At 44.0% G+C, this 25,076-nt stretch overlaps 1 protein-coding gene across 1 annotated transcript in view; it reads right to left on the reverse strand.

The window, feature by feature from the left end:
- Positions 1 to 25,076, reverse strand: part of LOC311226681 (protein-glutamine gamma-glutamyltransferase K-like) — a gene marked incomplete at its 3' end in the record, with an annotated part of 168,063 nt that overhangs the window by 121,071 nt on the left and 21,916 nt on the right. The window contains exons 3-4 of the mRNA XM_084312096.1: positions 17,243 to 17,361; positions 5,613 to 5,720 (exon numbers count right to left, since the gene is read on the reverse strand). Of these exons, the coding sequence (XP_084168222.1) occupies positions 5,613 to 5,720; positions 17,243 to 17,361 (227 nt within the window). The remainder of the gene's footprint in view (positions 1 to 5,612; positions 5,721 to 17,242; positions 17,362 to 25,076) is intronic.

Raw genomic sequence — 25,076 nt, forward strand, 5'->3', positions numbered from 1 at the left:
GAACTCCGCCCCGACATAGTCAGACAGATCTGGGATCGGTTCGGGGAGGCCTCGGTAGATCTGTTTGCGTGCCGACGCTCTCACAAGTGCCCCTTGTGGTTCTCGCTCAGTCGAGCAGATCATCCCCCCTTGGGGGTGGATGCCTTCTCGACCTTTCCATGGCCGCCCGGTCTTCTGTACGCCTTTCCTCCTGTACAGCTGTTGAGTCAGCTGTTGGAGCGGATACGGAGGGAGCGCAGGACGGTGATCCTGGTTGCGCCGGACCGGGGCACGTCAGTGTGGTTCCCGGTCTTGATCCAGCTTCTGGTCGCTCCTCCTTGGGTCATTCCTTGGTCGGCGACGGCCCTCTCACAGCACGACGGGTCACTGTTCCAGTATCCGATGTTGGGCCAACGGCTGTTGGTGTGGCTGGTGGGAGGGTGAGTCTGGAGAGGATGGACCCTTCGGTGGTTGATACCATCCGGAGTGCACATGCTCCCTCCACTGTCGCGCTTTACGCGGGCAGATGGCGTGCGTTCCAAGAGTGGTGTAAGGCGGGGGGCTGGAACACAGTCTCCTGCCCCCTGGATGCTGTCCTGAGTTATCTCCAGTCTCTTCTTGGTAGACTGTCGGCTTCGACGGTGAGGGTATATGCGGCGGCTATATCCTCCTATCATGAGGGAATTGAGGGGACTGTTTTGTTCAGCCACCCTCTTGTGAAGCGTTTCCTGCTTGGTGCTCGACGCGTTAAGCCGGTGCAACGCTCCTTGGCTCCGACTTGGGATCTTCAATTGGTCCTCGTCGGTTGTCCTTGGCCCCGTTTGAGCCGCTCGAGCAGGCGCCGTTGGAACGGCTGTCTTTCAAGACCGCGTTCCTGCTGGCTGTCACTTCCGCTAAACGCGTGGGTGAGCTCTGTGCTCTCTCGGTACGTCCAGAGTGCCTGTCTTTTCGGGCCGATTGCGGTGCCACTCTGCGACCTAATCCTGCTTTCATGCCTAAGAATATCCGGAGTTCCTTCCGCTCCCGGGATATTGTGGTTCAGGCGTTTCGTCCTCCTCCTCACACTAGTGAGTTAGATGCGGGCCTTCACCTGTCATGTCCGGTCCGTGCTTTGGGAATTTACCTCAGCCGTACTCAGGACCTCAGGGTTACCGATCAGCTTTTTGTCTGTTATGGTGGTTCTCGTGCCGGTAAGGCACTGTCGAAACAGCGCCTGTCCCATCGGTTGTGCGAGGGCATTGCCCTCTGCTACACATTGGCTGGGCAGGATCCCCCTGGGGGCATCAGGGCGCACTCCACTCCTCTGCCCCTCTCCTGGGTGGGGCCTCGGTGGAGGACATCTGTGCTGCAGCTTCATGGTCCTCCCCGGGCCCCTTTGTAAGGTTTTACCTCATGAACATGACCGGGGGTTCTGTCTCCCAGGCGGTTCTGGGGTCTGTGGCCTTTCCTGCTTCCCGTCCTTTGGTAGGGTAGCAGGAGTGTGTGGGTATGGGCCACAGTGTGTTAGGTCACACGTGGTTCCGCCTGTGCTGTGTGTTCAAGGGGTTCTAGTTCCCTCTTGCTCGCACTCAGGTGGAGTTGACTGCGCCCCCCCTTCATTAGGAAGGATGGGGTGACAGGGCTCCCCGAACCCCTTGATGTGGGCTTACGGGTCCTCAGGGGGTACATCTGTCGGGCCTCGCGTCCGCTCTAACCCATATCTCGATAGGCTTTAAGAGCGGGACGCGATAAGCCAAATACGAATATATAACGATAGGTTATGTATATAACCTAGTTATATGAGTACTGGCTGAGCGTCCCGCTCTTAAGCGGCCCTGAGTTCCCTTTTGAGGGATCTTTTACTGGAACGGGATTTTGGCAAGGAAGGGTGTGTTGGTGACCATGGTCATGGTCTTATAGGCCAGTGGTTCCCAAAGTCGGGGTCGCGACCCAAAGGTGGGCCGCGAGCAGCCACGGGTGGGCCGCGAGATGATAAAAAAAAAAAAAAATAAAAAAATTATTGAACTTAGAAGCAGGCCAGGACAGTGTTTCTAGTTGTATTCTAAAATTATATTCTATTGTATTCTAAAATGTGACTATATGGTTTTATATTAACTTAATAAATAAACAAAAACGAAAAATCTACTTATTTCAACGAACATTTCAAACTAAATAACAGATTATGCACATAAAACGCTGAAAACAACCGAAGCAACAATAGTATTTTAATGAGGCTATTATTATTATCATTATTATTTTGCAACAAGTTAGCCCTCTCATAAATAGCACATATAAATGAATAACTAACTTGAACTAACTTAATAGGATTGAAGTGATATTTGGCTTAAAAAATCGGTCACCTGGCAAAAAAAAAAAAAAAAGCCAGACGATGTGCATTGGGCCGCGGCTCTCTGACGCCTTATTTTCTGGGCCCTGGCCTGAAAAGTTTGGGAACCCCTGTTATAGGCTACGCCTCCATAGAGGCGGGACCCGGTCAGGTGTGGGTGTACAAGTTGTTTTCGTGATGGAGTACAATAGGTACAGGAGATAAGGGGTATCTCGATAGGCTTTAAGAGCGGGACGCTCAGCCAGTACTCATATAACGTTATTAATCCTGCGGCCGCACTTTATTTAAAAACAGCCAATCAAATCCCCATCCCCACCATACCCATGCTGATTGGTCTTTGTGCAAGACTAGAAAGCGGAGATCTTTGATTAAACACCTGCTATCAGAAGAATAGACAGTCAGAAAAAAAGTTTTTACTTTTACTTTTTAGTACTGTTCCACCCCCCAGGGTCGGTACCGACCCCTAAATGACATTATGATCATAGATCCATATTTTTCAGAGTGATGCAAAAGATTTACGATTTTAAAATCAAACGTTTTCAAGTATTAACATCACTAACATGTCACAAAAGCATGTAGAATGTATATTATCATCAATACGTTAGTTTAGCAATAGGTTAAAAGTGTTAAAAGATAGTTTTAAGTTTTTGATTTTCGATCATCCATTCCAAGCTTGAAACGAAAATGGACATTTTTAACCATGGGAATTGTAGTTTTTTGCGGCCATTTCGTAGAGGACATGCATAGCTGTCGACCAGCGTTGGAATTTTTCCGAACTACACTTCCTGGCAAGTTCTATGGGGGTTCAAAGTTCAGAGTTGAATTATGAATTATGTCAATAACTGTTATTATTCGTGATAATAATCCACAAAATGTAACGTTTTTGACAAATATTGAAATGCAGTTAGTTTCTCCTCCCTATTGTTAGCATGTAGGAACAATTAGATCTGAAATTAGTTTCAAAACGGTTGCACTGTGGGGAAAATAATAAAGTACACTAGATTACAGTAGATATCATTATCTGTTCTTATGCACGCCTGGTGATACTAAATCCAAATTGAACTCGGGTATTTGAAAGATAATATATGTATATATATATATAAATGTGCGAATTGGCTATAATAAGGTAATATATAAGCATCTATTCTATATTCTATAATAATATTTCAAATTGCATTGGTCCGGATGGGAGAATTCAGTACTGTATCTACAGAACCTTCGGTTTTATCATCTTCCCTTTATTAATTTCCTTAGATTTTTTGTACACATGATCTCAAGAGGGTACTGAATGAGGTCAGTTGCAGTTTTTTAAGTTTGGTCATTATTATCATGGTGTTATTCACTGTCAAAATGCAAAGAAAAATCATAATTCATATTCTCCTTTGTTTCATCACAATTTAAGCAAGCCCAGTAATAGACACAATATTTCTGACACTGTGAATACATTCCCTGAGGTCCATAGATGTACCTAGATACCAAGAATATGCAAATAGCCCTTGTAGAAGTAGAGCAATATTCCATTTACCTAGGTATATATTTTATGCAGATTTTCACATCGTGTGGAAACATTTAAAAGTCGAAACTTTTTGACTTTTTAGCCAGATACTCTGACTTTTACTTGAGTACGATTTTGAGACGGTTGAGACTACCAAATGGTTAACCCTTTCACTGCGACAATACAGAAGGTTAACCCTTGTGTACCCCTGGTCCCTTTTTCTACTTTTTTGAAATATTTTGAGTGTGTGTGTGAGCACAGCGGTGTCTGTGTTTATTATTATTTCATGAAATTGGGTAAATATCTTAATTTTACATATATGTTCATTGTGTGAAAAGCTTATAATATGAAACACTCTAAAACAATAGTTATAGTGTTTAGTGCCTTCTTTACCCCTGGTCCCTTTTTCTACTCCCATCCGCTCCCATGTTAAAACGGCATTTTTAACCATTTTTAAATCTACTCTCATTCGTTCAATTCTCGATATATTTACCAAACCATTGCATATTCCACGAGCTAAGAACCCCGTCTAGGTTAGGATGTGCTGTTACCGATGTAAAACACATGGTGGCGTAATCGCTCTACAGATAACTTTGCCACAATTCAAGGGAGGTGAGATAGGCTGTACCAGGCTGTACCGGTCTGCCAGTGATTGAAACTCCGGAGACATGGTTTGGGGTGGTGGGGGGAGGGAGCGAGTGGATTTTCTGAGACAGAACCAGAGACGAACCGGACCGCGCAGTCGACAGCGCGCCACACGCCGAAATACAAGCCCCCCATCGCCGGCGCGCGCCAACGAGGAAGTGTCACGCACGGAGCAGGTCTGGTTCTCTTCCCAACAGCGAGGCGAGCCCAAGATTTCTGCCGCAGAACAACTTGGAACCGCCCGCACCAGATTTTGGTAAGTTGAGCGCTTAGTAACGTTTCGCCTCAAAGCCGTTTCTGGCCGAACTAGTCATTGAATCTTTAATATTTCTTTTGATGCGTATTCAGAGGTATTTCGTCGAGATATTTCTAAATGTAATGTTTTAAAAGAAAATATGATAAATATGGTAAAAACAACATTTATCCGTTTTTTCAATGAAAAAAAAACGTTGTAACGTTTCGCCACAACGCCGTTTCTGGCCGAACTAGTCATCGAATCTTTAATATTTCTTTTGATTCGTATTCAGAGGTATTTCGTTGAGATATTTCTAAATGTAATGTTTTAAAAAGAAATATGAGAAATATGGTAAAAAACAACATTTATCAGTTTTTTTCGATGAAAAAAAACTTTGTAACGTTTCGCCTCAACGCCGTTTCTGGCCGAACTAGTCATCGAATCTTTAATATTTTTTTTTATTCGTATTCAGAGGTATTTCGTCGAGATATTTCTAAATGTAATGTTTTAAAAAAAAAACGAGAAATATGGTAAAAAACAACATTTATCAGTTTTTTCGATGAAAAAACACGTTGTATCAAACAAACACAGGTTTGAGTGGTTATAATTCATAAATATGAGTAATCTGTTGAGAGATATATTGAGATTATGCTATTACTGTTAATCATGGGTAAAAAAAATTTTTTTAAATAGTAAACAGTTAAAATTATATGGCTTTAAACATGAGCCATCATTTCATCTCTTAAGCCCAGTGAGCTCAGCCATTGCTAGGGATGCACAAATAATTTCTGGGTACTTTTTACACCCCTGGCAGGTATGTAGAATAGTATCAAATGTCTTCAGAACCAACCCACCATGACTGACAGGAATAAATGTATTCAGAACCAACCCACCATGGCTGACAGGATTAAATGTAATCAGAACCAACCCACCATGGCTGACAGGACTCGGACCACGTTGACCGAGTCTCCTCGTCCAGACGGGGGCATCTCGCTCTTCTCCAGAACAAACAGACAGGCCTCCAAGATCCCCTCGTGGAACTGGAGGGGAATCAACAGATCAGGATACTAGAGTTAGTGGATCCCTAAAGAGCAGTGGATCCCTGGATCCCTAAAGAGCAGTGGATCCCTAAAGAGCAGTGGATCCCTAAAGAGTAGTGTATCCCTAAAGAGGAGTGGATCCCTAAAGAGCAGTGGATCCCTAAAGAGTTAGTGGATCCCTAAAGAGTAGTGGATCCCTGGATCCCTAAAGAGGAGTGGATCCCTAAAGAATAGTGGATCCCTAAATAGCAGTGGATCCCTAAATAGCGGTGGATCCCTAAAGAGTTAGTGGACCCCTAAAGAGCAAGTGGACCCCTAAAGACAGGGATTAAAGCAAAAAAAAATCTCCTGACTGAAATTTTTTTCAGGCCAAGTCATATTCTTATTTTAACCTCCACTGTATTTCTTTTTAATAGCGTTGGCGTTTTAAGGGAGCCTACTTGTTTCGGTTTCGTCGATAATCCAATGTACAGTTACCCCCCCACCCCGCCTACCCAACCCTTCCCTCCCCAACCACCTCCAATGTACAGTTTCTTCGTCAAATGTATATGCTCTCTTTTTCCGAAACGGTGATTGACTATGTCTGTACTCAGGTAGAAGTAATAATCCCCTCCACCAAAATTAATATCTACCCAAATCAAAAGCCCTGGGTAGACAAATCCGTCCGTGAGGCTCTGAAAGTGCGCACATCAGCATACAACACCGGGCTGGTGACAGGCAACATGGAAGAACACAAGATGGCAAGATACAACGTCAGGAGAGCAGTAATAGAGGCAAAACGGCGTTACAGGGATAAAGTTGAACTTCAGTTTGAACAGGCTGACTCTAGAGGCATGTGGCAGGGCCTCAGAACAATGACAGACTACAAAGGAACCCCCCTCAAACTGAACAGTGACATCTCCTTAGCAAATGATCTCAACTCCTTCTATGCGAGGTTTGAGGCTGTGAATAACAACACCAGCCTACAAACCACGGCAATGGGGGGGGGGGGGGTCTGCTGATGGAGACTCAGTGTTCAGGGTAACAGAGCATGAGGTGAGACGGATCTTTAAAAAAGTGGATATCAGGAAGGCAGCAGGACCGGACGGCATCCCCGGCCGCGTCCTAAAAGTCTGTGCCGACCAACTGGCCCCGGTATTCACTGACATCTTCAACCTGTCCTTGGAACAGGCCGTCATCCCCACCTGTCTGAAGAAGTCCACCATCATCCCTGTACCCAAAAAATCTACGCCCGCTTGCCTCAACGACTACCGCCCTGTAGCCCTCACCTCCATAGCCATGAAGTGCTTTGAGAAGCTAGTGAAGGGCTACATCTGTTCCTCCCTCCCCATCAACCTGGACCCTCTGCAATTTGCATATCGCCCCAACAGGTCCACGGAGGACGCCATAGCCCATGTGCTGCACACAGCAGCATCACATCTGGACAAGAGGCAGGGGAACTATGTGAGAATGCTGTTCATCGACTACAGCTCAGCATTCAATACCATAGTCCCCTCCAAACTCATAGCCAAGCTCAGGGACCTGGGCTTGAACTATGACCTGTGCCAGTGGGTCCTGGACTTCCTGACGGGCAGACCCCAGGTGGTAAGAGCCGGCAACTGCACCTCCTCATCCATCACGCTCAACATAGGGGCCCCCCAGGGCTGTGTTCTGAGCCCCCTCCTCTACTCCCTGTACACACATGACTGCGTAGCACAGCGGAACAACAACACCATCATCAAATTTGCTGATGACACAGTAGTGGTGGGCCTGATCTCTGCCAACGACGAAAGGGCCTACCTGGAAGAGGTAGAGAACCTGTCACAGTGGTGTCAGGAGAACTGCCTCTCCCTGAACGTCAGCAAAACAAAAGAGATGATTGTGGACTTCAGGAGGTCGGGGGTCAAGGACTACAGCCCCCTCAGCATCGACGGGGCACCGGTTGAGAGAGTGAACAGTTTCAAGTACCTCGGAGCCCACATATCCGAGGACTTGACATGGACCACACACATTGACAGTGTTGTGAAGAAGGCACGACAACGCCTCTACTTCCTCAGGCGCCTAAGGAAGTTCCAAGTCAGTCAGAAGATCCTTAGGAACTTCTACTCATGTACAATAGAGAGCATCCTGACCGGCAACATCACCTCCTGGTTTGGGAATAGCACTGCACAAGACCGTAGCAGACTACAAAGAGTGACACGTTCAGCCGAACGCACAATTAGAGGGGGGCTTCCCACCCTCCAGAACATTTACAACAAGCGGTGCAAGGGGAAGGCTAAGAGAATTATTAAGGACTCGAGCCACCCGAACAACTGCCTCTTTGAACTGCTGCCGTCAGGCAAGCGATACCGGAGTCTTAAGGCGAGCACAGAAAGACTCAGAAGGAGCTTCTATCCCCAGGCCATCAGGCTGCTAAACGAACAAAAATCGCTAAACGAACAATAATCACTATGCAACAACCATCAAATGCACACAGCACACACACCCACACGCACACACTCACTCAAACAAACAACACACTGCAGCACCCACTCTCCACACTTTAGATCACACAAACACACTTACACTTTATATTTATTTATTGATAAAGGATTTGCACTACAACTCGTACACCTACTGTGAATTGTACCTAAACTGCACCTCGTCCATTTATGCCTTGCACTATATAGTATTGTATATTAGTACACTGCACAGTATTGTATATTGTATGGTAACTACGTCTACGAACATTGTACATATGTCTAAACTGAACACTGTGACCTCTTTTTTTACTTCTAATTTTTACTATGTTTTTATTTCATACTTATCTTGTCATGCACAGTCTCTGGAGCGCAACAGTAAGAAGCATTTTGTACAAAAGTATTCTGTACTTCTGTATGACAACTATTAAAGAAACTTGAAACTTGAAACTTGAAACTTTTTAGACTCTTATTGTATCACAAACAATACTGTGTAAATCTGGTACGTCATAAATGTATAGATGTAGCAGTATTATCTATCTGTATGTCATGTATGTCATATATGTTATGATGAATTGAAAATGGGGGACCCTGATGTAAAGAGGAAAGTCTTTCTCTGGTCTGCAACCCCTTGACAATTGTGTGTATTGAGCTGTACTGTATTGTACCCATTCTGCAATCCGTTATAACAATCAATCAATATTTAACCGATTGCAGAATGGGTACAATACAGTATGGCTCAATACACACAATTGTTAAGGGGATGCAGACCAGAGAAAGACGTTTGTCTTGTTTACATCATCAGGGTCCCCCATTTTCAATTCATAGTGACATTTATGACATGCATGACATTGACATCATGACATTTATGGCATAGGGACATACTACAGGTATATAGTACTGTTACATTTGTGACATATACGATATGCAAATATACAGTAATGTTACCCATAGATCCTGACAGAGAGAATATATACGGTGGGGAGGAGACTGTCTACAGATACACCTGTGTGATGTTGCTACGGAGTTAAGCTAATAAACGTATACTCACAACCACAGCAGGGGACTCACATATTGTACTGTGAAGTAACACGACAATGACAAACGTGTTGTTTCTGTTTTTCTTTTTGACATCGTTGCGGCACACGGAACAAGTTAACTCACCACTACAGCCCCCAGTAGCGCTGCCTAGCCAGTCTCTTCAAACGTCCTCTCCTCTCGAAACTTTTTGTTAGGTGGTCCCGCTGATCCTTTTCATCCGAGAACCCCGCGGTGGGTTCTCTTTTTAGTGGCCGGCTTACTCCTTCCATTTAACAGACGCTATTAAGCTAACGTTAGCTAATCGGTATATAGCAGCGAGTGCAAGCAGCGTGGTGGCTGTGACGTTGGTAAACAAGCAGTTGACGCGTGAGGCTGCAAAAAAGGCGACCTGTCTCTCGAGTCGCTGAGTGATGATGACTGCTTGGCGCGATAGGGAAAAAAAGCCCTTTTCCATATTTGGCGCCTCTGATTGGCTCAATTTTGTTTCAATCTGTATGCATCTACAAATCATGCAAATACTTCCGTCAGACTGCGAATCAAATGGACGGATCTCCCCAATCAAATTGACGGAAATCCGTCTGGAGACGGAATGCTTTAATGCATGCCTAAAGAGCAGTGGGTCCCTAAAGAATAGCGGATCCCTAAAGAGCAGTGGATCCCTAAAGAGTTAGTGGATCCCTAAAGAGCAGTGGATCCCTAAAGAGTAGTGGATCCCTAAGGAGCAGTGGATCCCTAAAGAGTAGTGGATCCCTAAAGAGCAGTGGATCCCTAAAGAGGAGTGGATCCCTAAAGAGCAGTGGATCCCTAAAGAGCCGTGGATCCCTAAAGAGTTAGTGGATCCCTAAAGAATAGTGGATCCCTAAAGAGCAGTGGATCGATAAAGAGTTAGTGGATCCCTAAAGAGCAGTGGATCGCTAAAGAGTTAGTGGATCCCTAAAGAGCAGTGGATTCCTAAAGAGCAGTGGATCCCTAAAGAGTTAGTGGATCCATAAAGAGTTAGTGGATCCCTAAAGAGTTAGTGGATCCCTAAGTGGCATCTTGGTGACGCATAGGAGTTTAAGATTTATGATTTAAGATTTGTTTATTAAGGACAATGCAAATTAATGAACATCATTTACATGAGTGTATGCATAACATCACAGCATGATAAGGACGTAAATATGCCGGGAATAGCACAGGGCTAATTTCCACCTGTAGTCCTAAATTCTGTTCTGTTAAGTAAGTAAGTAAGTAAGTAAGTAAGTAAGTAAGTAAGTAAGTAAGTAAGTAAGTAAGTATTTATTTATAAAGCACCTTTCATACATGTCATGCAGCTCAAAGTGCTGTACACAAACATATGCATATATAAAGCATCACATTAATAAGACAACAGTAATAAAAGTACGGCAATAGACAAAGCACAGTAAAATAACATTTCAGTAAAAGATCAATACATAAAATAAAAAAACACATAATAATAAAAACATTTCAATAAGATACTCGCTTTCCCTAAGGCATGGTACACTATTTGTAAGCTAGACTGTATAGGTACGTTTTAAATGTTCCTTTAAAAATGTGTATGGAGCTGGCGTTCCTGATGTGTGTTGGTAGTGTGTTCCATAGTTTTGGGGCATAGTTGGCAAATGCCATACTTCCGATCCTCTTTTGGTTTCTGGGTGTGTCTAATAAACCTGTAGTGGATGACCGTAGCGTTCTTGAGGGCAGATAACTAACTAGGGAATTTGCTATGTATTTTGGGCCTTGCTCATTAAGAGCTTTATATGTCAGGAAAAGGACCTTAAAATCAATTCTACAAGCTATTGGCAGCCAGTGCAGAGTGGCTAGGACTGGAGTGATATGTTCTCTTCTCTTTGTACGAGTTAGTAATCGAGCTGCAGAGTTTTGGATAAGCTGAAGCTTCCCAATGGTTGCTTTGGGAAGACCAGTGAACAGTGCATTACAATAGTCAAGCCGGCTTGAGATAAAAGCATGAATCAGTGTCTCGGCATCCTTTTTATTTACGAATGGTCTTACTTTCGCTATGTTTCTTAGGTGAAAGAATGACGTTTTCATGGCCTTATTAATATGGGACTTAAAGGTCAGGTCTGAGTCCAAGATGACACCTAGGCTTGTAACCTCAGTCTTTACATAGGATGACAGACTCCCCAGGTTTCCACACAGCACTTCCCTTTTCGCTTTTGGGCCGATCAATAGGATTTCGGTCTTGCTTTCCTTTAATTTTAGGAAGTTATTGTTCATCCACTTATTTATTGCTAAAAGACAGTTTGTAATGGACTGTATGGCTGTATTGTTATTTGGTTCTGCGGAGATATATAGTTGTGTATCATCAGCATAACTATGGAATGTGGTCTCGAATGATGTCCCCGAGGGGCAGCATATATAGCGAGAAGAGTAATGGACCAAGGCAGCTTCCTTGTGCAACTGCAAAGTTGCTGTCATGTGTCTCGGATACATTGTCTCCAAGCTTAACATAGAACTTTCTCCCCTTAATGTATGTTATGAGCCAATTTAGTACATGACCGGAAAAACCAGTTTCAAGTCTTTCAAGACGACTGATCAGGATATTATGGTCAATCGTATCGAACGCTGCACTAAGGTCCAATAGGACAAGAATTGAGACTTTGCCAGCATCTGAGTTTAGCCTGAGGTCGCTAACTATTTTAGTAAGGGCAGTTTCAGTGCTGTGATTTGTTCTGAAACCTGATTGTAATTCCTCCATGATGTTATTATCTTTGAGAAAGGAGTTTATTTGTACTGAGACTATCTTTTCTAATATCTTGCTGATAAATGGAAGGTTCGATATTGGCCTATAGCTTTTTAGTTCGTTTACATCTAAGTTTGTTTTCTTTAGTAGTGGTTTTACTACAGCCGTTTTGAATGCATCTGGAAAAGTCCCTGTTTGAAGCGACATATTTATGATTTCAAGGACATGATTTGAGACACTATCGAACACCCGCTTGAGAAATGCTGTTGGTATAGGATCAAGGCAGGAGGTGGCGGAATTACACTCAGAGACAATCTTACAGAGGTCAGGTAATGTAATACATGTGAATTTCCCCATAGTTATCTCAGGTGGGTTGCCAATCTCAGCCAGAACTATATCAGAGACAATGCTTTTCATTAAAGAAAACTGCAAACTATTCACACTTTGTGGCTGACTGCTGCGGTATATGGGGAGGTGGCATGTTAATCAGCCGGTCGATGGTGGAGAAAAGTACCCTGGAGTTACCCATATTTTCTGAGATCATTTTGGAAAAATAATCCTTTCTCGCAAGTTGTATTGCCTTATTGTATGCGCCCATGGCGTCTTTGTATAAATTACAGTGAGCTGTGAGTTTGAATTTCCTCCATTTTCGCTCGGCTATCCTACATTTTCTCTTGTTATCTTTAACATTGGTGTTATTTAGCCATGGAGATATTCTATCAGTTTTTACCTTCTTAACCTTCAGAGGGGCGACAGTATCTAACACTGTTGACAAGGTGCTGTGGATGATTTAAGGAGGATTCACTGCATTGGTCATATGATTTCATCATACTAGAGAATTTTGCTTCAGCGCTAGCGTCCAGAAATTGGAATTTGTTGTACTGATACATTCTCAATGTTTAGCCCTGTTGTTATTAGTAGGTCCAGAGTGTTGCCATGTTGGTGGGTGGCCTCGTGAACATGTTGCATCAGTCCAAAACTGTCCAGTAGGTTCAGAAACTCGCAACCCCTGGGGTCATCCTTTTTGTTGATATGAATGTTTAGATCTCCATTAAAAATGATTCGATCATACCTGGTAATGCAGATCGATATGAGTTCTGAAAATTCCTGTATGAAGAGTGGTGAGTACTTTGGTGGTCGATACAATGTCACACACACTACTGGCAGTTCTGTTTTCAATACAATAGCAAGGTATTCAAATGATGAAAATTTTCCCAGGTCAATATCACTGCACACAAACTGAGTGGAGATGATGGCTGCTATTCCTCCTCCCCTCCCACTCTGTCTGTTTGATTGATAGCATTTAAGATTGGAAGGGCAGGTCTCAATCAGTGTTGCTACACCAGTGATGTTGTCTAGCCATGTCTCTACTAAAAACATACAATGTAAAAAAAAAATTACTATGAGTTCATTTATCAGAAATTATTTTTGTTTCAGCGCTCTAACGTTGAACAGTGCTAGTTTTAGCTGTACGGGTTCTGTAGTGGGGCGTGAGACAGTCTGTGGTTGAATACTGACATTGATGAGGTTCGATTTACATATGGGACGTGATAATGAGTAATTGTGATTGATTGGTCTTCTGGTGGTCAGAACCAGGATGACACTCAACGTGTTTCTTTGTAGCTTAGGCTGCTTCTGTAGATGGTCTACAGAGCCAGATAGGCCTAGTTGTCAGGCCAGTGATGCTACACATTGTATGACGTTATGCATTAGCACATTTACCCCTGATATATTTGGATGGATGCCATCGGGTCTGTAATGGTCTTTCCTGGACCAGAGCAGATCAAAGTTATTTGTATAGCAAAGTTCTGTAGCAGTACAATAGGTCTGTAGCCACTGGTGCAACCAGAACAGACGGCTAAATCGTTCAGATCCACGACCTATGGATGGAATGGGGCCGGACACAATGCATATTTTGCCCAGACTCTCAACAGTGAGAATGAGTGATTCAAAGTCAGATTGGAGTTTAGTGGATTAGTGGATTACGTCATTTCCTCCGATATGAATGATGACGGTGTGGGCGGAGGGATATCTGTCGATGATTTCAGGAGTACACTCTAGTAAGTCAGTAACCTTTAAACCGGAAAAACAATATGTAATGCCGTGAGGTATTTGCAAAAACCTGGTGATGGAATCTCCGATGAGTAGGATCTCTGGCTGTCCATGGATGCATCCCCCGTCGTAGATGGCCAGGTTTCTATGGTGAGAAGCCACAGGGGTAGCGTCTGCATTTCCAGGTGTAGCAGATTGAGTGGAGGTGTCGGCGGAGGTAGCCGGCTTGTCGGGCAGCAGCGCCGTGTGGAGGGGCTCATTCACAGCAGCATTTCCCTCGATGACTCTCGCCGTTGGAATGCAGAGCACCGCAGGCGAGGACGTTTTATCTTCGGGAGTCGGACCCATCACCCGAGCCTGGGGAGTTTGGCGATGTGAGAGCACACAGGGCAGAGCGCTTTCTGCTCCGGGGCGCAGCTCTACTTCCATGGCCGAGCCGTGAGCTGGAGAGGGCCGTCCTGGCAGCTTCGCTTGGAGCCTGGCTAGTAGCTAGCATCGGATAGTCATTGAGCAAAGCTACAGCACTAGCAGCATGAGACGGAAACGAGGGAGAGCCCAGGAGGCCGGGATCATTACACAGAGGATTGAATCAGTTGGATAGTTGAGGTGAATCAAGGGGATCATAGAGAGGAAGGGAGAGCTTCCTTCGGCCCTTCACCACTGTCGCCAAGGAGGGACTACTGGAACAGCCTGTGTCCACTTGCTCCATGCTAGCCAGCCTGGACATGAGCTCCCTTTGACGCTTGAGAAGATCCATTACTAGTATCTCAATGGACTTCAGTTCCGTTCGCATTTCTGCGACATCTGACATCGGAGCCATTTCCTCGGGAGTGTGGAACACTGTGAGTACTGACATGCTATGGCAACAACAAGCCCCGATAGCTTAGGTCACGTCCAGTCAAAAGTCACATAAAACCAATAAAACCAACAGCATAAACGATAAAAGCAATAAAGTCACAGTGATCAGTTAAGATCAATGGTTAAAAATGTTTTTAAAAAATAACGTAAAAAGAAAACAGTCAAGAAAGTTTGGGAGAACAGGTCCGCACAAACACGTCCGTTCAGCAGCAACCGGAAGTTAAGCTGTAAGGTCCCTGCTGTTTTATCATAAATCGATCAATACAGACCGTATTAATTAATGTTGTGTTTCTTTTTCAAATGTAGCCAAGAGCAAAGACCCTAACCCTATCCAAACAGCAGTCAAAGTGTATATTTTCAGCACTACGTTTGTTTACCGATGTTTTTAAAATGTTCCGAAAATAAGAATTTATTTGAATAATGCGAATTCTATCGCTCTTTTATCGTAAAAACGCGAGGATATGACTAAATCCAGATTCAACACTGCCATTGGAAAGAGGAGTTTTTTCCATATCCATAGATGTATGACTTGGCCATAATAAGGTCATTTAAATCCAACCCACACATCGGACAAAAATAAAAGATGTAAACAAAGCCCAGTACCAAGCGGGGCTCTTTTGCCTAGAGGTCGCTGTTTGACAACATTACAGATTCTACCTTTAAGTCTTGCAATTAAGTACTAAATCATACAGTATATACAAACAGAAGATGGTCTTTGGGGAGATTGGGGGTGGCCCTCATATCAAAGGAGTGTCCGTGAATGTGGATCTATTTTGGCGGCACGGTGGTGTAGTGGTTAACACTGTCACCTCACAGCTAGAAGGTCCTGGGTTCGATTCCTGCTTGGGGACCAGGTTACCGTGTTGCCAGTTACCCAGGTGGGGTATCTCCCGGGGCTGTGTGTGTGTGTGTGTGTGTGTGTGTGTGTGTGTGTGTGTGTGTGTGTGTGTGTTCCAAGTTCCTTTTATTGCCACACGGCCAGGCCGGTGGAATTCAAGCACGGTGCAGGTGGTAGCTGTGTGTGTGTGTGTGTGTGTTCCTGTGGGTCGCCCATCTCGCATGTGTGTGTTAATCTGCATGACAAATAAAGGCCATGGTTACACTGGGCTAAAACAGCAACGTTTTGTTGCTGAATGATTACGTTTGCATGTCCAAGTTAAAAAGAAACGCAGCTTTGGCAGTAAAACCGGTTCCCTAGCGGGAACGCTGAAAAGGTGTTTTCGTTTTGGAAACTCGCCGACAATGGTGCCATGTAATTTGCGCAAGCCGGATATGGAGCCATTCTGCCCAATGCCCATGTGCAGTAGAGACCGACGGAAAATTCTCCCCCTCCCAGACCCATGTCATGTCAACAAACCCTTACCACGCAAGAGTCGAGTGGATGAGCAGCTCAGAGCTCCTCTTTCAACATAACAAGCATTAAACAAAATGGCCCTGTCATCTATTCACTTTTGTTTAATACATGAGGCGTTGTCTAATGTTATCTAGCTACTGATAGCTCCTGATATCAACGTCTGATATCATCAGTTTGGCATTCATTTTCACAGGTGCTGGCTGGCTAGCGTCGCTCGTGAGCTAACGGTAGCTACCTAGCTAACGTTACTTTCAGACCCTGTTAGTCAAGTTGAACTATCGCTCTGGGGACGCTGATTAATATAACAAGCTACAACAGTCTGCATTCCCTTAACAATTGTTTGTATTGAGCCGTATTGTATTGTACCCATTCTGCAATTTGTTAAATAACGTTTACATCCATTCTGCTAGCATTAACGTTACTTCACTGCTAGCCACAATGCTATACTGTTATACTGGCATATCCCAATCACGTTAGCACGTAAGCTAACAAAATCGGCGATATTTTTGTGAGACTAAACTCCGCTCTTGGTGGTCAATTGTGTTGATGTTAGTTTTGTTTCATCAACAAATCATCAACAAATGAGGCAGAACACACAGTGAATGTACCCGTTTTTGTTTATTGCACTTTATTTCTTGCTGAAAAAAATGTGGCTAAATGGCTCATGCGAGGTATAAAGATGGTGGCTTTTGAGATTTTTAGCAGGATATGGAGTGTCTCGTTCAACCTTTCTGATTGGTTGAAAATGGCCTTCATGTTTGAACTACATCGCCACCTACTGCTTTGGCATTGTACTACATGTATATAGTAGACAAGACAAAATTACATCTAACTTAACTCTTACTTGCCTGCCAATATGCAGCATTCTGAAAAGCGAAGTTAAACTAAATGAAATGGCCCTAGTGTAACCGCAGCCAAAGACTTCTCCTTCTTCTTCATCTATTTTTGGGTCTTTACTACGAAAAGCATTGGATTCTTCTGGAAAGGACTACTGGAAAGTGGAAACAATCCTTTTGAAATAAGGAATTTTTTACTTTGGTCTTTCAGCATTATATCACATATTAAAACTCTGTACCTGGCCAAAGTTCCACGTGCGAGCGCCAATCTGTTTCTCGGTGCCGTAGTAGATTCTTCCTGTGTCGTTCAGAACGTACTCCGTCCTCTCGTCCTCATCATCCAGGAACACCGTGTCCTCTGGAGAAGAGAGGACACAGATAAGAGAAGATAAGAGACAGAGAAGAGAGAACGCAGAGACAGAGAAGAGAGGAGACAGAGACAGAGAAGAGAGGAGGCAGAGAAGAGAGGAGACAGAGAAGAGAGGATGCAGATAAGAGAATATAAGAGACAGAGAAGAGAGGACGCAGAGACAGAGAAGAGAGGAGACAGAGACAGAGAAGAGAGGAGGCAGAGACAGAGAAGAGAGGAGACAGAGAAGAGAAGAGAGGAGACAGAGACAGAGAAGAGAGGAGGCAGAGAAGAGAAGAGGAGACAGAGAAGAGAGGAGACAGAGACAGAGAAGAGAGGAGCCAGAGAAGAGAGGAGACAGAGAAGAGAGGAGACAGAGAAGAGAAGAGAGGAGACAGAGAAGAGAGGAGACAGAGAGGAGACAGAAGAGAAGAGAGGAGACAGAGAAGAGAGGAGACAGAGAGGAGACAGAAGAGAAGAGAGGAGACAGAGAAGAGAAGAGAGGAGACAGAGAAGAGAGGAGACAGAGACAGAGAAGAGAGGAGACAGAGACAGAGAAGAGAAGAGACAGAGAAGAGAGGAGACAGAGAAGAGAGGAAACAGAGAAGAGAGGATACAGAGAAGAGAGGAGGCAGAGAAGAGAGGAGACAGAGACAGAGAAGAGAGGAGCCAGAGAAGAGAGGAGAGGAGACAGAGAAGAGAGGGGACAGAGAAGAGAGGAGACAGAGAAGGTAAGAGAGGGGACAGAGAAGAGAGGAGACAGAGAGGAGAGGAGACAGAGAAGAGAAGAGAGAAGACAGAGAAGAGAGGAGACAGAGAAGAGAAGAGACAGAGAAGAGAAGAGACAGAGAATAGAGGAGACAGAGAAGAGAGGAGACAGAGAAGAGACAGAGAAGAGAGGAGACAGAGAAGAGAGGAGACAGAGAAGAGAAGAGAGGAGACAGAGACAGAAGAGAGGAGACAGAGAAGAGAAGAGAGGAGACAGAGAAGAGAGGAGGCAGAGACAGAGAAGAGAGGAGGCAGAGAAGAGAGGAGACAGAGAAGAGAAGAGAGGAGACAGAGAAGAGAAGAGAGGAGACAGAGAAGAGAGGAGACAGAGAAGAGAATAGAGGAGACAGAGAAGAGAGGAGACAGAGAAGAGAGGAGACAGAGAAGATGATTTGATTTGATTTGATTTTTATTTAGTACATACAATTTATACAATAGTATAAAAACAAGGGGTACAAGGATAACATGTGAAAGTCTGTCGACTTGTTTCCAACATGGTCCCAAGAAAAATACAATAAATCACAAAGAAAGAGTTAAGATCAAATAGATACAACAAGTAGATAAAATAGACAACACAATTTTCTAAGAGCCTCATTACAGCATGTCATGTTCCTGTTCTTCAAGAGTGGTGGCCAAGCACCCTCTGCAACCTATTGTTGCAGATGTCGCTTCACACCCCTCTTGAAGACAGCAATAGTGGGGGAGTTTTGGATGGCCCTGGGCAGAGAGTTCCACAGCCGGCAGGCTGTAGACAGAAAGCCATTCTGTGAATAGGAACCCTTTCTAGGCTCATAAACTGAGAGCTGTCCAGACCGTAACTGTCGTCCATGGACCTGGCCACGCAGGACAATACGAGAGCATAAATATCTGGGGGCAGATCCATTTAACATTTTATACATATGTCCCACTTTCAGAAAGGAGACCCTCTGCTCCACAGGGAGCCATCCCACCTCATTGAAGTGACATGGCTCAATATGGGTTCGAGGTGGCAGATTTAGGACCAATCGTATGGTCTTATTTTGGCTGGTTTGTAGCCTGTGTTTACATTCCACTGTAACACCACTATACCAGTACGTACTTGCATAGTCATATTGGCTGAGGATCATGCAGTTGGCAAGCAGTTTCATAGTTTCCAGTGATAAGAACCTCTTTTTTCTGTGCAAAAATGTCACCCTTGTGTTAACTTTTTTGATCACCTTCAGGGCCATTGTTTTCCCTGAGAGTGTTTGGTCGAGGTCTGCACCTAGGTATTTAACACAGTCTCTAGACTCGACACTGAAGCCATTACAGCTTATCTCAAGTCGGGAACATTCCTTTAATTTATGTTTTGAGCTGAATAGAATTGACTCAGTTTTTCCAAGGTGAATAGATAATCTGTTGTCAACTAACCATTTGTGAAGGCTTTCCAGCTCCCTACTGAGACCGGCTTGTATTTCTGCCGTGTCGTCTCCAGACACCAGAAGTGCTGAGTCGTCAGCATACAGTAGGAGTCTGCAGGATACTGCAGACACCATGTCATTAACATATAGTGAAAATAGCACTGGAGCAAGGATGCTGCCTTGCGGCACCCCACATGTTATTTCATTATATGAAGATGCGACACCATTTATGTTCACAACCTGGGTCCTCCCAGTCAAGTACGACCTGAACCATCTCACCGACCCATCGTCCATCCCACAGGCTTTGAGCTTCTCAAGCAGGATCTGATGGTCAACAGTATCAAACACTTTCTGCAGGTCAATCAGAACCATGCCAGTTCGTTTGCCACAGTCCATCTGGGTTCGAATATGGTCAGTGAGATCAATCAGGCAAGCATCCGTAGAATACCCAGGGCGAAAGCCAGACTGGAATTGATAAAGGAGATCTGTCTGTTTAAGAAAATCTGATATTTGATTAAATATGACCTTCTCAAGAACTTTGGAGATGACGCTGAGAATAGAAACTGGACGATAGTTTCCCTCGTTTGTCCTATCTCCTTTTTTGTGTAGTGGAACCACTCTGGCACATTTTAAGTCATCGGGTACGATACCCTGTTTCAGTGATAGGTTGATGATATGTGTTAGAGGTTCACTAATCTGGTTTGCTCCGTCTTTGATAAACCTCACTGGTAAGCCATCTATTCCAGTAGCTTTATCCTTGCCTAGGGTATTGATAGTTTTTTCTACCAGGGCCATGTCCACTGGTTGTAATTTAAAGGAATCCTGTGCAACCTTATCTGAATAATAATTAAATACATGACTACTACCAAACTGTCCAGTGGGTTCGGGTAACTTCTTCACAAGTGTTGATGCCACTGTAGTGAAAAAATCATTGAATTTTTGGGCCACCCTTGCACTGTCAAAGCAAATTTCATTATCAATATCCAACCCAATCTTTGAAGAAGCTGAACAATTGTTTCTAATGGGAGCCCCCAGATTTTTTAGAGTTTGCCAAAGTTCTTTGGGGGAGTTTTTCACTTCTTGGAATTTTGTTTTGTAGTATTCTATTTTGAATACTACAAATTCTACTACTACTACTACTATTTTGAAGAGAGGAGACAGAGAAGAGAAGAGAGAAGACAGAGAAGAGAGGAGACAGAGAAGAGACAGAGAAGAGAAGAGAGAAGACAGAGAAGAGAGGAGACAGAGAAGAGAAGAGAGGAGACAGATAAGAGAAGACACAGAGACAGAGAAGAGAGGAGACAGAGAAGAGAGGAGAAAGACAGTAACTGACTAACGTCCAGCATTGTTCCACTATGGTGCTTTTCTGTTGAAACACACACTCAGGAAGAGCCCTATCTCTGTGGCAATCCCTGTTGGAAAGTCACGGGACAGTCTTTTTAGACATTTTCCGATCAGTGTTTGTCAAACTCCTGGGGACAAGCGCGGGTTACAAGGTTGTCATTGGTCACAATAAAAAAATTAAATATACATTTTTTAAAAAAAGATTACATCTAAGGTTGTCATTGGTCCCTAGGATGGTTCTGCTGACAGAGATGCTGGAGAATAGATCGAATAGAGCCCAGTGCGTTGCTACCCCTCTCTGGGTCCAGAACAAGCTCTCTATGGGCCATAGGGCCTGGTGAAAAATGATTATACTATGCAGAAATCCACAGATCCTCCAGGGTGGTAAAGAAGATAGTATTCGATATCTAAGTGAACACAGATACCACTGGATGTTAGGGTTTCAACATCATTTTAAATACTTTTTTGGGGCCATTTCCTGATTTCAATCAGAGAAATCTACCCACCTGCTTCACGCCCAAAGAGAACAATGGGTTTCTCTGCTGCGTAGTAAAACTGAACAATGGGTTTCTCTGCTGCGTAGTAAAACTGCTTCACGGTCAGAGAGAACAATGGGTTTCTCTGCTGCGTAGTAAAACTGCTTCACGGTCAGAGAGAACAACGGGTTTCTATGCTGCGTAGTAAAACTGCTTCACGGTCAGAGAGAACAGCGGGTTTCTCTGCTGCGTAGTAAAACTGCTTCACGGCCAGAGAGAACAATGGGTTTCTATGCTGCATAGTAAAACAGTTTTACGGCCAGAGAGAAACTATTTCCGAATCCAGAGAGGTGGTGAAGACTGCGATAAAAATGCTTTTATACAACGGCATGCAAATTTCTCGATTCTGATTGGCTGAAACAGTCAAGTTACACGTGGGTATTTGCTATAACCAACGCTCTTGGTCCCAGGACCCGCCCACAACCGAATTACTATCAATCCGCCGTGCAAGCTTTTAGAAGTGAAAGCAAGATGGCGGACAGTAAACGTTACAAAAGGATATGTTGATAGGGTCATAAAGACTAAATGAAAAACGATTCTGTCACGGCGAATGTGTTAGTTTTTTTTTTTTTTTATTTCTTTATCTTTTTCCCCCTCCATTTTCCTCCGATTTTCTCCCATCCCAATGTTAGTCGTATGCCAATTCCCAGTCCCTTCCTGGTCGCTGCGCACTTACCCCCCACAGTCAGATCATCTGGGAGAGTGGAGGCTACCACGTGCTTCCTCCGACACACGTCCAGCCAATCACAGCTTCTTTTCACCTGGCAGCGCGGATTCTCATCGAGAGGGCGTAGCGTGTGGGAGGACCACACTATCCCCCTTGAGTCCTATCCGCGCTTAGCAGGCGCCCCGACCGAACTGTAGGAGTCGCTGTTTAAAACGACCCGGACCCACCCCGCCAGCTTCTCCCACCCTCTAATACAGCCAATTGTATTAGTGCAGACGGCCAGCCAAGCTGGTGACAACCCCGGAGCTGTGAGCTGGATTCGAACAGGCGAATCCAGCTCACAGCTCCGGGGTTGGTGACGAACGCAATCTCCGCTCGGCCACCTAACCGCCTGAATGTGTTAGTTTCTTAAACAATGTTGGATGATGTAATTGGTGGGTCATGAGTCATTGTGGAACAAAATTAAAACCGCGCAAATTGATTGATTGATTGATTAATTGCACATTTTATTACTGTCCGCCTTGTTTCCAACTGGTTAAGCTTGGCGACTCTTTCGAAGTCGCTCTCTTTCGAAGTTGGTTAAGGTTAGAGTTTGTCTTTAGAGCAGGGCGATAGACCACCAGCCCTGATTCCAAACTCTAACCTTAACCAACTTCAAAAGAGAGCGACTTCGAAAGAGTCGCCAAGCTTAACCAGTTGGAAACAAGGCGGACAGTAATAAAATTAGCAATCAATCAATCAATCAATCAATCAATCAATCAATTCAATAATCCACGCTCAATTAAAACAGCGCACCTCCCAGCTGCTTCTATAGAAAGTAGGTTTTAAAAAATATATATATTCCCTCCTATAGGGCAAAGAAAACTTTTTTTCCCCCTATAGGGCAAAGACATTTTTTTGTTTTGTTTTACCTACTTTCTATAGAAGCATCTAAGAATGAAGTTCTATAGAAAGTAGGTTAAAAAAAATTGGATGTGTTAGTTTGTTGGATGTCTAGTTGAAAGACAGTTGGATGTGTTCGTTTGTTGGATGTCTTACTGAGAACAGTAAGACATCCAACTTCAAACTTCCGAGCTGCTTCCACATGGAGGCAACTTCTCTCTTTTAAAATTTTTTTTGGGAACTCCTTTTTCTGTGGATGGTTTTGTCAATAAATCTTCAATTAATGTGTGTTTATTGTATAGCAATAAGGTTGGATGAATGCGCCAGTTGTATAAAAGCCATTATACAACGGCATGCAAATTTCTCGATTCTGATTGGCTGAAACAGTCAATTTACACGTGTGTATTTGTAACAACCCCACGCTCTTGGTCCCAGGACCCGCCCACAACCGCATTACTATCACTCCGCCATGTGAGTTTTGCGGACAAGCCGGACAGTAAACATTGCGAAAGGATATGGATCAATAGGGTCATAAAAACTAAATGAAAAACGATTCTGTCACGGCGAATGTGTTAGTTGCTTAAACAATGTTGGATGATGTAATTGATGGGTCATGAGTCATTCTGGAACGAAATAGAAATCGTGCAAATTGATGATTGATTGATTAATTGCACATTTTATTACTATCCGCCTTGTTTCCAACTGGCTAAGTTTAGGCACTCTTTCGAAGTCGCTCTCTTTCAAAGTTGGTTAAGGTTAGAGTTTGTCTTTAGAGCAGGGCGATAGACCACCAGCCCTGATTCCAAACTCTAACCTTAACCAACTTCGAAAGAGAGCGACTTCGAAAGAGTGCCTAAACTTAACCAGTTGGAAACAAGGCGGACAGTAATAAAATTAGCAATCAATCAATCAATTCAATAACCCACGCTCACTTAAAACAGCGCACCTCCCAGCTGCTTCTATAGAAAGTAGGTTTAAAAAAAACTTTAAAAAAAACTCTTATAGGGCAAAGAACCCCCCCCCCCCCCCTATATAGGGCAAAGAAAACTTTTTTTCTCTCCCCTATATAGGGCAAAGAAAACTTTTTAAAATTTGTTTTACCTACTTTCTATAGAAGCATCTAAGAATGAAGTTCTATAGAAAGTAGGTTCAAAACTAAAGAAAAGTTGGATGTCTTAGTTTGTTGGATGTCTTAGTTGAGACACAGTTGGATGTCTTAGTTTGTTGGATGCCTAGTTGAAAGACAGTTGGATGTCTTAGTTTGTTGGATGTCTTAGTTGAGAGACAGTTGGATGTCTTAGTTTGTTGGATGTCTTACTGAGAACAGTTGGATGCACTTCCGAGCTGCTTCCACATGGAGGCAACTTCTCTCTTATTTTTTTTGGGAACTACTTTTTCTGGCGGATGGTTTTTTCAATAAATCTTCAATTAATGTGTGTTTATTGTATAGCAATAAGGTTGGATGAATGCGCCAGTTGTATAAAAGCCATTACACCACGTGCAGTCGTGGGTTGTGAGAATTAGACCATGCCTAGGGAGGTCTAACGACGACCCCCCTAGGCATGGTCTAATTCTCACAACCCACTCCTGCGCGTGATGTAATGCTTAATTACACCACGTGCAGTCCTGGGTTATGATAATTAGACCATGCCTAGGGGGGTCTAACGACCACCCCTAGGCATGGTCTAATTATCATAACCCACTCCTGTGCGTGATGTAATGCTTTAGTCAAGAATTTTTCTTTTTTTCAGATACCAGAGAAATCACCCCATATAGTCCACAGCTGTCAACTTTCAGTGACGAAACCCTCCATGAACTTGGAGGTTCCAGAGGTGAGGAAGTTCAACACAACGCCTTCATCAAGCTCTCAGAGGGAGGCCTGCACTGAGTGACAGCACCAACCCTCCAATCCCCCGGCCTGCACTGAGTGACATCACCAACCCTCAGACCAACCTCTCTCTCTCTCTCTCTCTCTCTCTCTCTCTCTCTCTCTCTCTCTCTCTCTCTCTCATCTCTCTCTCTCTCTCTCTCTCTCTCTCTCTCTCTCCTCTCTCTCTCTCTCTCTCTCTCTCTCTCACTCTCTCTCTTTCTCTGTCTCTCTCTCTCTCTCTCCTATTTGTTTGTTCTTCTCTCGCCCCTCACACATGG

Source organism: Notolepis coatsorum, assembly GCF_963971535.1.
Source record: "Notolepis coatsorum genome assembly, chromosome: 4".
Taxonomy (NCBI): domain Eukaryota; kingdom Metazoa; phylum Chordata; class Actinopteri; order Aulopiformes; family Paralepididae; genus Notolepis; species Notolepis coatsorum.